General features: G+C 37.7%; 2 protein-coding genes across 25 annotated transcripts in view; one reads left to right on the top strand and one right to left on the bottom strand.

The window, feature by feature from the left end:
* LOC128172888 (leucine-rich repeat-containing protein 71-like) overlaps positions 1-18,094 on the top strand; it is a 59,378-nt gene that overhangs the window by 3,188 nt on the left and 38,096 nt on the right. The window contains exon 1 of one of the 24 annotated variants that reach the window (XM_052838604.1): positions 1,700-1,841. The exons of 20 other annotated variants lie outside the window; for them this stretch is intronic. In XM_052838604.1, the coding sequence (XP_052694564.1) occupies positions 1,726-1,841 (116 nt within the window). In that variant the 5' untranslated portion in view covers positions 1,700-1,725. Of the gene's footprint in view, positions 1-1,699; positions 1,842-4,824; positions 5,112-7,583; positions 8,183-11,776; positions 11,926-18,094 lie in introns of those variants that run through there. 3 more of the 24 variants (XM_052838623.1, XM_052838620.1, XM_052838622.1) reach the window with 3 other exon arrangements.
* LOC128172892 (short-chain collagen C4-like) lies at positions 15,574-17,848 on the bottom strand. The gene is made up of 3 exons (XM_052838630.1): positions 17,627-17,848; positions 16,537-16,605; positions 15,574-16,167 (listed from the first exon to the last, which is right to left on the bottom strand). Exons 1-3 carry the CDS (start codon positions 17,811-17,813, stop codon positions 15,695-15,697), a joined length of 729 nt encoding a protein of 242 aa, XP_052694590.1. The 5' UTR covers positions 17,814-17,848; the 3' UTR covers positions 15,574-15,694.

Genomic DNA, 18,094 nt, shown 5'->3' with positions numbered 1-18,094 from the left:
AATACCAAACATGGTTTACCATTGTTTGAATGTGCTAATTCTAGTAGTTAAGGTGGAATAACACATCATCACAAAATGACCGACCTCTGATCGAAACGACATTTCGTTTAATCAAAAGACTTTATTGACGGCAAAATGTAACTTAGTCCATAGCCGAGTGGATAAAATGTCGGGATTGTGATTTGTACATCCCTAGTTTGAATCCAGCAAGGGCTTATTTTGTTGTTACTTACTGAGTTGAACTTTTTTATATTCATTTTTTATCCCTAAACTGAAAATTTTTCGCTTATTTGACAAATGTACAGTTAATTATCATTATATCTTTCATAATCAAATAAATTACTGTTAATTTGAGTGAGTTTTTCAGGTGTACTATTCCACCTTAATAATTAATGAATTTATTCTAATAGTAAAATAAAACAGCTTGGAACTGTTTGGATCAGTTGGGGGGGGGGGGGGGTGTATGATTAAGACGCACCTGTTAATTCATGTACAAGTGCAGACCTATCCCCCCCCACCCTCCCTCTATATACCTACCTGTATATATGATGGCATTGTAAACATTACACTCTGGACAGGACGCTGGGAAAACTATTTAAGCCGCCATAAAGACCCAATAAAGGTCCAATAAAGTGTTCATTGTGTGGCAATTATCAAACCTCCACAAACAAAATCTCCGGTGACATTGTTACCACCGTGGATACTAACCGATGTAAAACGACGGGTAACCCCCCCCCCACCTCATCCGGTCTCGAACAACAGACCGTAGCTGTCTGGTCGCCGCTGAGACATCACGCGCATGATTACAGGATATATAATTCACGCGCATAGATATGATATATAACACACGTGCATAGATTTGGGATATAAATATAGGATGTGATTCACGCGCGGGGATATATCGTGATATAATTCATGAGCATGGATCCCGGAAATAATCACGCGCATGGAAATAGGATACAATTCACGCACACGTAAATAGGATACACATTACGCGTATGGAAATAGGATACGATTCACGCATATGTGAAAAAAGATCAATTCACTCGCATGGATATAGGATATTTTGTACTAATTGATTGAGTAAAAAAAACACAACGAATTGATCAAGAACGACTTATCAATTATTCATCATTTGTCGAAAAAATAAATGAATTTCCCGATGGAGGATATATCTTCGTTTACAGCTGATTTTATTTTGCTTGTCTCTGGATGTGATTTTTTGTGTTGATGCCATGCAAAAAAAAATCGTAACAACGGATTTAATAGTGTGTTACGTACAGTATATATAAGAAACGTATACAATCAACTAATATATACCTACACAACCTGTTATACTATAGAAGGATGAAACTGTCCACATTGTCAAACAATCGTTAGCCCCGGTATAGCGGATATATTGGTTTCACAGCTGATTTTGTTGCGGGACATTCCGAGATGTGATTTCTTGCAGAGGAAAATCTGGAGATTTCGGACGTACACTATTTGTGTACCACGTATACTTACGTAGATATTTCTTCCCCCGACAGAGGATATGTCTCATCCAATGGCGCCCCATTCTGTTGTCTGACGGTCCTGTAAGCGCATGGTATCTTGTGTTAATACTTGGGACCACGAACCTATTTAATAGTATACACAGTTCCTGTACATTATAGCAGACACGTATCGAATCTACTGGTCAATTCTGTACATTCTGTGTGTCAAAAGACTTATTGAACTCTTAGGATGAATCCTAACTCGAGGCGCGGATCCATTGTACACTCCTCGGGCGGGGATGTAAGGCGGGGATCTCTGAGCGTGGAATCCGTGGCGGGGGACTCCCGGAGATCAAGTATTTCTCGGTAAGTGACAGTGACTGTGACGTCATCAGATGGGCGGGGCGAGGAGTTGTGTGCCTCTGTTAACAATACGCATAAGAAAAATTTATATTTTAGAAGCATTTTCCTTGATATTTTATTCCTCATTTATGCTTTTGAATGCTTATATACATTTTCAATAGTACCCTTTTTTTTCTAAATAAAAATATCATGTAACATAAGAATATGATCATAAAACTGCTAAGTGGAAATCTTCATATTGTGGAGATAGGAAAAAATAGCAAAAATGGAAGACAGGTTGCGTCTGACCTTAAAATCAGGAAGGGGGATTGAGGGCGGGGGGGGGGGGGGTGTAATAGTAGAGCCAAACAGTAAGGATCATAAAAAAAACAAACCTAATATGTGTTCTTTCATGAACGTTTGTCCCTGGTCAGCATGTAGCTGACAGTTCTTTGTGTTACATGACTTTTATAGCTATACTTTTGTAAAAAAGAAAATGTGAATTAGTCAAAAGATACTATTTTATAAAAATATTTATGTATTTGGCACTTCGATCTTAGATGGGGTGAGGTTAGGGAAGGGGAAGGGGGAATTTAATTTCATTAATTTGAAATTAAAATCTTAAATTTTAAAAGTAAAAATTTTACATATTTCACAGGGGGGGGGGGGTGGTTTGCTTACACATATTAGATATCTGATTGAAGCAAATCATACTTTTCAGAGTAATTGAAAAACATCGATTGAGGCACCTAATTAATATTATTTGAAGTTTTTAAAAATAATAAAGTTAGAGAGGGAGAAGGTTTGACAGGTGGAAAAGCCCAAAACATATGTACAGGTGTTTGATCGATCTAACAGCTTGTGTACAGAACTAAAACAATTCACACCGATAAATAATGCAGACACTCTGGGGGTAGTTACATTTATTTCTGAAGTAGATAAAATAATATAGTTGGGTTTTCTTAAGGGTGCATTTAATCAAATATCGCCAACATAAGCTTCCCGATGACCAAGATCTGCACGTAACTGACCTTTAATTGAGGACTGTCACATTCTTTGATCCTTAAGATTAGAACCAATGTCAATGGTATCATTCCATACAGGAATAGCTGGCATTTAAACACTTACGTAGACATGACGGTCTTTGCCATTTACAACCTCCCTCGTATTTTCACCCTAAGTATTTAAATTGTGTGCACATATACATGCAATCTGATTAAAATAAGCTATATCAGAACGGATGATTTTAATCAGATTGATATACATGTATGTACATCACTGAAATTTTGGGTGGAGAAATTGTTGGGTAATTTTATCCACACCCCCCCCCCCTCCCTAAAAAACTTTTAATTTGAATTATACGAGCCGTGAATGATCGGTGAAATGCATGGGACACACCTATTTTGTGACGTACACTAGTATATCTCTCTGTCTTTCTTTTCCCCTCCCCCTTCCTCACCTACCTATATAAATACTGATTATAATATTTAAGTGTACATGTACATTATATAGACGTGCAGGATACAAGAGGGCTCTTACAAAACCTTTATTATTTAAGCCCCTCCTCTGTTTGTCCTCACATAGTTTCCGATGTGCGCACATTTGCATCAATTAATTTTGCATTATCATTGTTAATTAGCACAAATGCACACATTTCTCTCTCTCTCTCTCTCTCTCTCTCTCTCTCTCTCTCTCTCTCTCTCTCTCTCTCTCTCCAAGAAATTGTGTAGATTTTACTATTTCTTATATGCCTCATGCATCGAATAATAGTATATAAATAGTGCCTGTTTGGGAGGGTAACAGTTGAAATTGACACCCCTCGAAAACCATTGTCAACCTCCGCTTCGCGTCGGTTGACAATGGTTTTCTCGGGGTGTCAATTTCAACTGTTATCCTCCCAAACAGGCACTATTTATTTTGTTATACTGAATGTCTTAATTTTTAAGAAAATTTTACTGCTTTTATATAGGAATAACGTGAATTCTACAGCGAACCGTACGCGCATAATTTTCGCGCATGTAACATTTTTTTAATGTTACCCGTTGCTAAGTGCGTTGCTAACGCTGAGGGTAATAGAAAATATTATTAACTGCGTCTTAACCAATCAGATTTCAGTATTTAACATGAAAGTATAACAATAGTAGTTACTGAAAAAAATATATAAAGGCTAAAAGAAAAGCTAGGGCAGATGGGGTGGGGGAAGGTGCTTCCGTTTAAGGAAAAAGTATATAGACAGCAATCTAACCGTGAAATTCAAAGACAAACGAGCACTGCCATTTAAACACAAACATTTTCTTTCCATTAATTTTAATTCTTCCGTTGCACACAGTTGGTCATCGTGTCTATTGGTTTTGTCCGGAGAAGACAAAACTTTTAAATCCGGATAAAAAACAGTATTTAGGTAAGCGGATCATAACTTGATACGACTTAACGCCTGTTAAATCAGCGAGGCATTGTGTTTTGCCGAAGAATCCTGATTTTCATAACAATATAAAAATAACAATATAATACAAGACTTAATTAAGAAACACTTCTGAACTGTTTAAACCTCCATTGACAGAAGAGCTTCAAGTATGTATTATCCCCTTTCCTCATTATAACATTCAACAGTAATAAATGTGAAAGTAGCCGCACAAATATTATTGTTGAATCGTCTAGAATGGAATTGAAACTTCTTATAAATGATTATCTTCCTTATTTCCTGAGATAGCCCAAGACAAGCTAGAATTCTTACAACGAAGGTTATAATGAAACGGTGTGGTCATTTAAAAAAAAATACATTGTCAAATAAATCGAACACTTTAGACATTAAACAAGATTAATGGCGGAGCAGTCTTCTTACTCTTGTTTACAATCTAACTGACAAACTATTTTCTGTCGCGGCTTAATTGATATTGATCGCTGAGTAAACCGGCTCGTGACTGATTAGACACATCTTTCTGTGTGTATTCAGACTCAGGATAATTTCATCTAAATCACCCATGAGATCAGAGCTTTGTTTTCTCTTCGATTGGACATCTTACTAAATCGTCGAGGATTTCCGCAAGAATGTGAAATTAAACTTAAGGATTTTATCTCTCGTTCAAGACGAAATCTGAAACATCGACGCTTAGGAATAAACGATAATATGAAATGTTTCTATAGTTCTTGTTAAAAATTCAAAATTTTGAACCTTTCATCTGAAGTGCTTTAAGGACTTTGTTTCGGTTTCACCTGATTATACCGGATTCTTAACCCTTTTAAACCGGATTCCTTTGACTTCAAAATGTCTACCCAGAAGCCAAGCTTCCTTAGGTATGTCATTCTATAATAATTTTACTTTTATAATTTTGACCTCTCCAAAAAAAAGAAATGTCAAACTTATTTTTTGATCAAATATTGTAAAATTTGACAATTCTTAACCGGTGAGTGTATATTTTAAGTATAATATGCTTTTATCTGCATATACATGTAAATATCGACAGGTGCCCAAATCCATCTTAAACGTTATGTTCAACTGTGTTGCAACTTGCAAATATTTACCTCGTTCTTATTCAAGCTTCCTTGGAAAAACCGCCCCATCGTTTGTATATGCGTGTAACCTTAAATTTGTGCGCAGAACCCCCTCCCCTAAGTCATTCTTTCTCCTCCAATATTTCAAAGGAAAAAAACCCAGAACAAAACGAATGCATCATCAATGAAAAAAGGCACAGTACAAAGTTTTATACGATACGCAAAAATGTCGAACTGTTATATGAACTTTTTTTTCATTAAAGAATAGTAATTCTAACGCATTTTAGAAAAAAAATATTTAAACTACAAAAATAATGATTAATAAGATAAACAATATATATATAGAAAACTAATTAAGATAATACTAAAGAAATGGATTATAGAGAAAAGAACAAAAAATGTTGAATTAAGAGAGAGGAAAATATGGATTTTGATCTGCGGTGCATATTTCTCTGCTCAAAGATGTTGTCAAATTAATGACAGAGTCATTCATTGCATTTATTACATTTTAAACGCCGCGCAGCAATAGAATCCCTGATATTAACAGCTCTCAATTACGACAATAAAAAACCACTTCTCCCAAGACGAAAGTGGGTCGTTCTATTACAGAAAACTTTGTAATAAACAGAAAAAAATAAAATGACATCATATCACACAACTTCAGTTTTTCTAGTTGAACAGCTCTTCGATTTTTTCTGGAAAAAAAAAATGAAATTGTTTTCTTCTGTTATTTCAACGTGAAAACGTTAAAAGGAATGCATATATCGTAGGAGTTTGACACATTTGAATACAGTGTAAACGTTAACTAACATTATGTTTGCGTGCGAGGCATTTTCGCGAGGTCGTGAGATCCTCGACTCCCCTGGTGCGTATTTCTCGCCATGAACCAGACAACTCCTTGGCGTGTGGATATTACTTACTTATCCTCTCCGTGCCCTGAAGGACGCAAGAGGCCGGTGGTCGTATGGATATTGTTGATTCCTAATTAAACGCGAGAAAATAATAACAGCGTAAAATCGTGGAAAGCATATCTCGCGTTTGAATTTTAAAATCTCACTTTTTGCTCGATGTTTCGATAATCAAAAATACATTTGTGCCCAAACTACGTTTATCCACTAATATGAAAAATGTCTAGATTATCTCTTTTGAAACGCCCCCTCTACCGCTTCAGGTTTCAGTACACATCTCAAAATAGAAAGTCTATGGGGATATTGCATTGCATCAGCCATTAATAAGCCCGGATGATAACGTTGAAAAATTGCGCGAGGTTTCCCGAGTACTTCCGAATGGAGAAAAGATATAAACAATTCTCATTATAAATCTCCGTAAGAAATTTGTTTTTGTTCCTGTGAACTTTTATGAGTGAAAAAAATTAATTGATCAATGAAGATATCTTGGATAATTTCCATTTCATCGATTTTAACTGTGTATCTTTCACAGGTATGTGTATTTTTATTAAAAATCATCAAAAAATGATGGAAGCAATCACTTGGGACGGACTTTAAAAGAAACTATGTTAAAACGTCGTCAAATAATTCATGGAAATCCATGACCCCCCCCCCCCCCTCCCCCGCTTTCGTAGTAAAATAAATTTCAACGACGAAATTCCCAAAGGACACTAAAACCCCCACCTATCCAGCCACCCCCGAAAAATTTAGATTATTGAGAATCAAACTGGATCTCAATACCTGAGTATCCGTCAATGACCAGACAACGCCTGGTTTGATGTTTTCCCACATTCTACATCTGTCAGTCAAGAAGTTTTTGTGACCCCCTCCCCCTCCTCGCGGAGTAATGAATACTAGTATTCCAATGATCCCCCACAGGGTCCCCGTATCTTATCTCCCCCTCGTTCCGTGACCCGCGAGTATCACGGATTTAAAACCCACTGTTCTTTCGTCTGAACCCCGTCATGTCGGCAAACGGACCAAAAATCATCGAGATCACACGAGCGTTTTGATGCTCGTAAAAAGATAACATTGTTTTAGTGATATTTAATTGACTCTGACTGAAAGCGTGCGCGCTGTGCGTCTCTTCTAGAATTTCCTCAAGTGTGTCGATGAATGATAAATCTAGACCTCTTTGATCTTGAGATTTTTTTTTCTTTTTAATTTGACAAAACTGATGAATTAACATACACACACAGTGTATCTCTGGCATTTGTTTAATTGTTTTTACACACACCGATTTTTTCCCTTAGTTGATAAATAGCTGTCAAAAATCTCCAAAGTATTTTTTTCTGAACGGCTTCGTTTAGTTTTTGAACATTTCCAGCGACTAATGTTTAATGCTTGCTGTGTATAAGCCGCATTAGGTTGAAATATTCCTTGGTTGACATTGCTGTATAATCCGCCGACTGGGGATTATCGTTTTAATTAGTTGCATTCAATTAACACGACTTGAATTAACACCGATTGAGGAAACACAACAGTTGGTACTGCAGTGTGTGTTGTATACAAGCTTACCCGGAGGACTGGAATTAGGATGGAAACAAACTCTCTCCTGATTTGTGAAATTTCTAAAGCTTCACTCGGTTCCAACTTTGAGTAGTTTTCGGGAAAACATAAAATCTGGATATATTTTGATTTGATCTTAATTTCATATGGTGTGCAACAGTGCATTATTAATTAAATAAATGCTACAGAAATCAGAACCAGGACGGGAAGAATAGTGAAATAACTTCCAAATGTAACGCTGCAGTATTTCATTGTGTACACATTATATCCCAGAGAAAAGCGCTGGATTGTATTCTTCGGGTGGAAGAACAGAGATACAGCTCCACATTACACTTTGTAGTAATTAACCAATCTACCCCAAGTCTGATCCCGCATTGTACGGTTTGTGATGTCCAAAGCTAAAGGGTCATTTTTCAAGTAAGTGGGAGTGCGTGCGTATCGATGTTCTGATCATTAATCCGGAGGGGGGGGGGGGGGTTGGGGGTTGGAGTGACATTATTCCGGGGGTGGTGGTAGGAGTGACATTACTCCGGAAGGGGGGGGATAGGAGTGACATTATGCCGGGGGTGGGGTTGGTGGTCATTATTCCGGTAGGGGGGGGGGGAATTTTTATATGTTTAGTTGAAGAGTGATGGCTCGGAGGTCTTCATAATGACACACACTTCTATTTGCCATAATTCCAGCTTTGAATATCGAAAAACTGAAAGGGGAGGGGGGGGGGGGGGGGGGGTAATTGTTTGATTGTTTGTGCATGTACTTAGTATGCTCAACAACAAAATGGTGATTCGGTTTAAATGATTTAAATTTTATGTCTGTAAATATATCCCATTTCAATATACATGTACATGTACAGTATTTTTCCGTTAATGTAATTTACATATGAGTGTACCGGTCAGGTCTTAAAAAAAGTATCTGTCCGATGACAGTCAATAGTGGTTATAGCTGAACACCGGTCGTAGATGGGCCCTGTCACACAGGTACCGGTATATAAAACCATTTTAACAAGAGCTTGGACTTTAGGTAGTTGTGACAAACGGCAATGTGAAGTAGGTCTAACTGTCTATTTCGTTGTAGGCCACTCAGCCATGGCTCTTTGATATCAACAGGATTTGTCTGGCTTTTTAGCGAAGACTACGCAATCAGTGTATACTTTGCTTGAAACCAGCGTCATTTTAACTTGTTTTGACGCAAGAAATAGATTGTTACATTTTACTGAAAGTCCAAGGTCTTGTTAAAAAGGTTCTAAACCCTTCGATTTCGTTACACCTAAAAATCGTGGCCGACGTGTATTATTCCTTTGGTGACCATTATATGTTATGCATTTATTTCTTATTGTATGTGCATATTCTGTTTGTAAATAATGCATTGACCAATTTATCTGATGTTAGTATTCTCCAGTTTTGAAAAAAAAGTGCGTACAATTTGAAAATTTCATCGCGACCGAGTAAAAGGGCGAGGCAAGATGTTCGTCCTATACAGCGAAGTACTTTGATCAGCTGTTGAACTTTTATAGAGGCTGTAGAGACAGCAGTGATGAAAGAGAAATATGGCGGGCAGTGCCACATTACGAGCGATGTTCAGCTTTAAGATACAGTGGTTGGATAAAAGGAAAGTTAAAACATGATACACATAGTTGCATGTCAAAACATCCGGCCTGAAGTTGTGAGGATGAGATGGGGAGGTGCGAATTCACTGTACATTGTATTTGATGGCGCTTCATATTAACTGTCTCAGCATGTTTGATTAAGGGGGACGGATGATCGTGGCCATTTGTAGACTGTTTTTTATCTCCTTTTGAAGAAGAATTCTGTGTAAAGATATAGAAAACATTTTTTTTAATTTAAAAGCTAAAGTTTACGAAAGTTTTCTATACTATATATGTAAATATTAGGTTTTAATTGAAAAAATAAAATCTAACATATTAAGTATTTGGTAGTTCGTACTCCTTAAGCTCTCGCAGCTTAAACTAAATTTACGTGCAATTTATGATATAAATATAATGTATATTATTGGGTCTACATAATATATAAATTATATAGAAAATGCCAATTCGAGTCGTGAAGCAAAAGAGAGAAAGGGTAAAAGGTTATAGAGTACTAAGTGTGTTCCGTTGACATTTTATGATAATTCTCAACATGTGCGGATTCAGAAAATTTCCAGATTGGAGGGGTTTTGAGGAATGATTATGTTTGCCGGGGTGGGAGGGGGGTGAGAGTGAGGAGATCTGACGCCTTTTTTATCTAGTCTAATTTCACTGTGAATTTTTCAGCGCATGCTCAGTCATAAAACTAACGACTGTGGAAAGATGGCGCTTCATCACCTAGATCACTATATGTAGTGTCTAGGTTTACATGGCTATTGAAACGTTAACGTCTTTATCAAATGCAAAACAAAAATAACTGTACGCCAATCTTTTGTATTCATATGTATACATGTAAAAAAGATTCAGTATAAGCTAGCTTTTTTATTCATATGCATACATGTAAAAAATGATTCAAACTGAGATTATCGTAATCGCGACCTAGAAGCACTGTTTACAAGATTCCATGTCTACTTTGCCTCGTTTTCAGTCCTTTTTTTTAATAAATTAAATAATCAGATTAAGGGATAAGATTAACAATGTTTTGACGCCTTTTTAACAACATGACAAGTGTTAAATAAATTCGGTCAAGAAAGAATTCGTTATATCACGGTGGACAACCAAAGGAATGCTTTAAAGCTATGACTTTATGGCGAGCGCGAGAGAGAGAGAGAGAGAGAGAGAGAGAGAGAGGGAGGGACAGAGAGGGGAGAGAGAGAGAAAGAGAGAGAGAGAGGAGAAGAGAGAGACAGACAGACAATCAGACAGACAGAGAAAGAGAACAAAATTAGATAGCCGATAAACGCAAATGGTTTTCATTAATTCTTTTTTTTTTATAACAAAACACATATACTATAAGAAGAGTGTCTAACTAGACAAACATAAGCCCCTTCTTATTTCTACGCTTCTCCAAAATTAACAACAACAACATGGCAAAACTTTAACGTTTACCCCCCCCCCCCCCCCAATAAAAAAAAAAAAAAGAAAAGACAAAAAGAAAACACAACTGTAAATCAACAACCAAACAAAATATCCACAAACATTAATATTGAGTATCTTGCTAGGGCAGGGTTGTAAAGTACTGTCATCAGGCACGTAACTCCGATTTTGAAAGTGGGAGCCAGACTATCTATAACTTCAGTTTCACTCTTCATTTTCTTTCTTTTTTTGCAATCCATTTTTTTTTCATCTCCCAAAAAAGTGTGTGGCGGGGGGGGGGGGGGGGGGGGGCAACTCCATGATAATTAATTTTTTTTTATTACAAATTTAAGAAAATTAGTTGCTGCGAGAAAAAGTTGGAGGGGGGGGGGGGGGCTGCAGTAAATACACAAGTGAAAAGCTGTAAATGTGACAGCAAACCGGGTTTTCTTATATGTGAAATGTATCCATAATCCATGTCAACCCGTATCCAGTGAAATGGTGTACCCTATATGCAATATTTTGCCAAAAAGTGACTAAGTTCAAAAGCTGGTATTTTTTTCACGAATTATCAGAAATCAAAATCCTAGCAATATGCACACCTCTGATATATGTACAATTGATCTGCGAAACAACAACTTCCTATCTTGAAAACTGTATGAGGAGTTATCCGTACAATGAGGGTACCCTTTTGGCAGCATCCCGCCCGCCCGCCCGCTCGCCCGCCATTTTCACCATTTTAATAACCGGATTTTTCCTTCGGAAAACCCTGTTAAAAATTGAAAACATGACAGTGCCAAATAGATGAGATAGGATGTAGTTTTGGAGATTGTCTGTTGAGGCGGTGTTGTTAAATCAAGCGTCAATATATGTTCTTTTAATTAAAAATAAAAATCTAGCGCCGTTAATCCAGTTAATCCTTGTTAATCCCATTGACTTCCTGTAATAATCTTCAAACGCCATTACAAGACTATATAGCCAAGGTGTGTTCATTGAGTAGGATTTCTCTTGGCTTCATGGTCATTTTTGTGAGAAATAATAAATCTTTGGTTCCAAGTTGCACGTGACCGTTGACTTTGTGACCACTCTTCCACACCCCCTACCCCGGGGCCGGCACTGTATAGGGAAGTAACATGACCACCTCACGACCGACGTTCTACAGGTAGGCGCATATACACGTACTAGTTGGTCATTTGTAATTCAATCAAAACGATTCTGTCTACAAGACAGTGGCGTCGGAAGCAAATTGACTTATCCAACATCTGGACAAGCAAAAAAAAAAGAAAAAAGAAAAAAAGAGGTCTTCAATGTTATGATTCCACTGGGGGGGGGGGGGGGGTGTCCCCCTAGCGCCCCCCCCCCCCCTCCCGGTTCCGACGCCTATACAAGATAAATGGTTGTATTGGACACTTGTCGTTTATAGCAAGCGTATGAGTTAGAGTTACAGATCAGAACCGCGTCTAACGTCTTAATCTTATGTTTTTATTTATCCGTTTTTCTGTTTCTGTTCAAGCACCCGGAAGTCATCACTAGTTCAAATCTACACGAACATACAGTAAAAACGGATTGCTTATTTCTTTTAAAGGGTGTTTTTTTTAGTTTAATTTTTGTTTGTTTTTGTTTTGGGAGTTGGTGTATGGTAAAAAATGATAAGATTTTGGTACACTTGTATAGAGGGTAGGCTTAATTCAGAACTTTGATATCTTGTATTCATGAGCGGCCTTTTTCATTCAGCTTTTGAAATTCCTTATTACAATGTTTTTAGCTCACCTGAACCGAAGGTTCAAGTGAGCTTTTCTGATCACCTGTTGTCCGTCGTCCGTCCGTCCGTCCGTCCGTCTGTCTGTCTGTCCGTCCGTCTGTAAACTTTTCACATTTTCAACTTCTTCTCAAAAACCACTGGGCCAAATTTAACCAAATTTGATACAAAGCATTCTTATGAAAAGGAGGTTATAAATTGTAAATATAAAGGGCACAGCCCTTTTCAAAAGGGAGATAATTGCGAAACAGTAAGTATAGGGTGCATGTCTTTAAAAATCTTCTTCTCAAGAACCACTGCACCAGAAATGCCAATATTTACACAAAAGCTTGTATATATAGTAAAAATTCTAAATTGTAAAAATCGTGACCCTCGGACCAAAACTGGGGCCCCAGGCGGGGTTCAAAGTTTAACATAGAAATACATAGGAAAATGTTTTTAAAATCTTCTTCTCAAGAACCACTGCACCAGAAATGCCAATATTTACACAAAAACTTGTATATATAGTGAAGATTCTAAATTGTAAAAATCGTGACTCTCGGACCAAAACTGGGGCCCCAGGCGGGGTTCAAAGTTTAACATAGAAATACATAGGAAAATTTTTAAAAAATCTTCTTCTCAAGAACCACTGCACCAGAAATGCCAATATTTACACATAAGCTTGTATACATAGTGAAGATTCTAAATTGTAAAAATCGTGACCCTCGGACCAAAACTGGGGCCCCAGGCGGGGTTCAAATTTAACATAGATATACCTTAGGAAAATGTTTAAAAAATCTTCTTCTCAAGAACCACTGCACCAGGAATGCCAATATTTACACAAAAGCTTGTATATATAGTGAAGATTCTAAATTGTAACAATCGTGACCCTCAGACCAAAACTGGGGCCCCAGGCGGGGTTCAAAGTTTAACATAGAAATACTTAGGAAAATGTTTTAAAAATCTTCTTCTCAAGAACCACTGCACCAGAAATGCCAATATTCACACAAAAACTTGTATATATAGTGAAGATTCTAAATTGTAAAAATCGTGACCCTCGGACCAAAACTGGGGCCCCAGGCGGGGTTCAAAGTTTAACATAGAAATACATAGGAAATTTTTTAAAAAATCTTCTTCTCAAGAACCACTGCACCAGAAATGCCAATATTTACACATAAGCTTGTAACATAGTGAAGATTCTAAATTGTAAAAATCGTGACCCTCGGACCAAAACTGGGGCCCCAGGCGGGGTTCAAATTTAACATAGATATACCTTAGGAAAATGTTTAAAAAATCTTCTTCTCAAGAACCACTGCACCAGAAATGCCAATATTTACACAAAAGCTTGTATATATAGTGAAGATTCTAAATTGTAACAATCGTGACCCTCGGACCAAAACTGGGGCCCCAGGCGGGGTTCAAAGTTTAACATAGATATACCTTAGGAAAATGTTTAAAAAATCTTCTTCTCAAGAACCACTGCACCAGAAATGCCAATATTTACACAAAAGCTTGTATGTATAATGAAGATTTTAAATTGTAGAAATCGTGACCCTCAAATCAAAACTGCAGCCCCAGGCGGGGTTCAAAGTTTAACATAGAACTACATATGAAAAATGTTTAAAAATTTTCTTCTCAAAAACCACTTCACCAAAAATGCCAATACATACACAAACGGTTGTATATATAGTGAAGATTGTAAAAATCGTGACCCCTGAACAAAAAAGTGGGGCCCCAGTAGGGGTTTAGATTTTAACATATATAGGAAAATGTTTTAAAATCTTCTTCTCAAGAACTATAGTGCAACTGTTTGGGATATTACTATGCATACATGTACATCCTTAAATAATGTAGATTCAAAAAATTGTAACTCCCGGACAATTGATGGGCACCAAGAGGGGTTCAAAATTTAAACATTTTAAAAAACATAAAGGAAAAGTTAAAAAATTTTCTTCTCAAGAACTACAATGTTTTAGTTTGTGGAATTTCTATGCCTTCGCTCATGTAGATTCCTAATTGGTAAAATCGTGACCCCCGGACCAATACTGGGGCCCCAAGATGGGGTCAAAGTTTATTATAGAAATATAAAGGTAACGTTAAAATATCTTCTTCTCGAGAACTACAATGCCTCAATTTGTGAGATTACTATCATGCATACAACCTTGGATAATAAAGGTTCGACAGTTTTAAAAAAGTGACCCCTGGACTAATACTAGAGACCCAAGATGGGTTTAAAGTTAAATGTAGAAGTACCGGTATATATGGAAAATGTTTAAAAATCTTCTTTTCGAGAACTACAATGCATCAATTTGTCAGATAACTACGTAAGCACCCTCAAATAGTATAGATTCGAAATTATAAAAGCTGTGACCTCAATCTAATACTGGGGCCCCAAAAGGTGTTCAAAGTTTAGCATAGAAATATAGAGGGAAAATGTTGAAAAATCTTTTTCTAGGGAACTATAATGCTTCAGCTTGTGAGATAACTATGCAAGCATCCTTAAATAATGTAGATTCCAAATGATTAAAACTTTAGCCCTGGACTAATACTGTGGCCCCAAGAGGGGTTCAAAGTTTAACATAGAAAGATATATTGAAAATGTTTTTAAAAAGTTTTTCTCGAGAACTATAATGCTACAGTTTGTGAGATTATTATGCAAGGATCCTCAAATTGTGTAAACTCTAATGTAGTGGAACCAAGAGTTATCTTTCTTGATGTTCTGTACAGTCTGAGAGTTATTTCTCTTGAAGTGGAACTCTGCTACGTTCAGTTTTTCAGGTTGTGTACGTGCGGTCCTACCGCAGTGCTACACATTTTCATTCCTATGTTACTGTTTATGTTGTTCAAGCCAACCATAAACCTCGGACCATAACTGGGTCCCCAGAAAGGGGTTCAATGTTTAAAATAGAAAAAGCATATGCTATGAAATGTAATGTTACAAGGAACTGCTGTTCAGGTGAGCGATGTGGCCCATGGGCCTCTTGTTGTAAATACATGTAGTATAATATGCCAGAAAAAGATACACAATTCAGAAAAAAATCACCATCATTTTAAATCAAAGTAAGATGTGCATTGTATATTAAATAAAACAAAAATCTTATTTGTTGAAAACAATTACATATTACAAAAAATAAGCCGTTCACATAGAACAGAAACGTCATCGTCCATGCACGCGTCAAAAGTCACGTGACAGTTACTTGGAGCAGACGACACAAGACACATACTGGCCCTCGGTGTATGGGGGACATGGCAGTGACCCACATTTAGCTCTGACGGGAAAAATCAGTCTGCCGTCTGCGTTAACGGCGCGCGTGCCCTCGAAATATTCAGCGTCCAGTGCCACACAAATATAGTCTGACCCCGAGTAGTCGGACCTCTCTGCACTAAGGAATCCTTTGTACTGGACGATCCAGTTGTGTGGACACGACAGCTTTGCCGGAATCATAATAGCGGAAGCGGAAGTGTACGCGTGGCAGACTGCGCATGGGACATCGTCATCGTAGGCGACCTGTTGGTAGTTTAACTGGTACTCAGCTCCAAATATATAGGCGGTGTTGACGTCTGTTTTGGAGGGAAAATCCCCTGGAAGTGAGTCCGGATCATGCGGTAAACATAGAGTTGTGACGCCACTTCCTTTCTGACTGTACATACCACCTCCGGTGATTCCTTAAAGGAAATTGCCTCATTACATGTACTGTGGTTCCATTAATATTCAAAGGTATCCATTTTCGTGGATAAAGTGAAAATCACAGTTTTATGGATACGTAAATTTGTCGCCAATGACCCTATCAATACGCAATGTTAATAGAAATTGCAATTCAATGAATATTTAATTTCGTGGATCAACTAAAGAACGAAATCCACGAAAATTTGTATTGAACAAATATTGATGAAACCGCAGTATATTACGCCTGACGTATTAATGAAATCTAATGTAATATGTGTGTGAACCATTCTTGAGATTTTTTAGCTGAGTAGAGTTAATATAGAGATATAACTGAGAATTTGCTGTCCTCTATGACATGAGAGTTTTACCTGAGTATAGAGTGTCCGTCCCATTGACTGCCGGACAGTTCTTCTTCCCCCAGATAGTGAACACAGCGCCTTAAATGGAAAGCATACAATGGCTCAATTTGATGTCAATAACTTGTCATTGCCCATGCTCCAGCGTGTTGTCCCTGACCGTAACCTGACCGTAACGTGGCCGTTACATGAACGTAACATGAACGTAACGTGGCCGTAACATGAACGTAACGTGAACGTAACGTGGCCTTACCTGACTATGCAAATATTCGGATTTCATTACTTGAGTAAACCTGCTCATAAACTATAATTAATTTGTGAAAAAGAAACACCAGAAAATATTAATGATCTTACGCTTCTAAATTATTCTGTATTGTTCATAAACTATTATTAGTCATATGAACATTTGACCTTAAATTGTAGAAAATTATCATATCATAAATCTCACAAATTGAACGATACTGTATTGTATTGATAATCCTACACTAGTGCTATTTATTCCTGCACTATAAACTTCTCTTTTATTCCCGTAAGGTCACTACGTGTACGTATGAATTTGAGCTCCCCCCCCCCCCCCCCGGATATTGATGATCTCGCACAATTTGTTCATGCAATCTAAAATGGTGTCACTGTATAGAAAAATGAACCATGCCCGAATATCAACGATCTTCAGTGGCGGATCCAAGATTTGTTGACAGAGGGGGCCATTGGCTGGGGGGTCTGGAAGCCGCCTTGAGGCCTCCATAGGGTTCAGTGGAAAGCATTGGAAGGGGGCAGGGGGCGAATCACGTTTTTTAGCTATTCTATTCTAGCTACATTTGACATAAAATAAAATCGAAGGATAGCCGATTTCATGTAGATCTATTAATCATTACGTATGATCACAAAAGGGGCGGGCCCCATCCTCTCTAGATCCGCCGGTGATCTTACATAAGTTGTATATTTTTCCGTGCAGTAAAACCGTCAATCAATTCTATACTCTTACCCCCGTACTTTAAAATTATGATCACAAAGTGGAGAGGAGGTCGGGGGGGGGGGGGGGTCTCCGCCATCTCTTGATCCGCCAATGGTCGTACATTACTAATATCTGCTTTACTCTTACCAGCACGTGACTGTGTGGGCGTGGTCCGCGCCTCAAGGACCTGGATCCGCCTCTGTAACTCCTCCAGTTGTAACTGCATCGCGTGAGGGTCGCTTAGCAACAGACGCCTGTCCCGCCCACCACCTGCCGTATGCCCCTCCCCTATACATCCCAAACATACCCCTAATACAAACAGAACTGGCGACATTGTCTCTGATAATATTAGGGACGAATTATGTTCGCTGTGATATAATTACTGATAAGGAATAGTTCCACACGTTTGACCTTAAAAGCTTAAACCAGAAATGTCGATCTTGAGAAAAACTTTCAATTGCCGGGTCACAGTTGTGTCCACATCCGGCAACTTTTACTATTTGCGCACGCATTGCGCCTTGCACTTCTTTATTTACTATGCAGGACAGCTTCATGTAAATCCTTAATTAAATGTACTTTGCTAAAAACAGTATTTTAATGTGTTTGTAAACATCT

The sequence above is a fragment of the Crassostrea angulata genome, chromosome 2 (assembly GCF_025612915.1).
Source record: "Crassostrea angulata isolate pt1a10 chromosome 2, ASM2561291v2, whole genome shotgun sequence".
Classification (NCBI taxonomy): Eukaryota; Metazoa; Mollusca; class Bivalvia; order Ostreida; family Ostreidae; genus Magallana; species Magallana angulata.
Note: the sequence above shows the minus strand (reverse complement) of the source record. Positions and strands in the feature narration are given on the sequence as shown.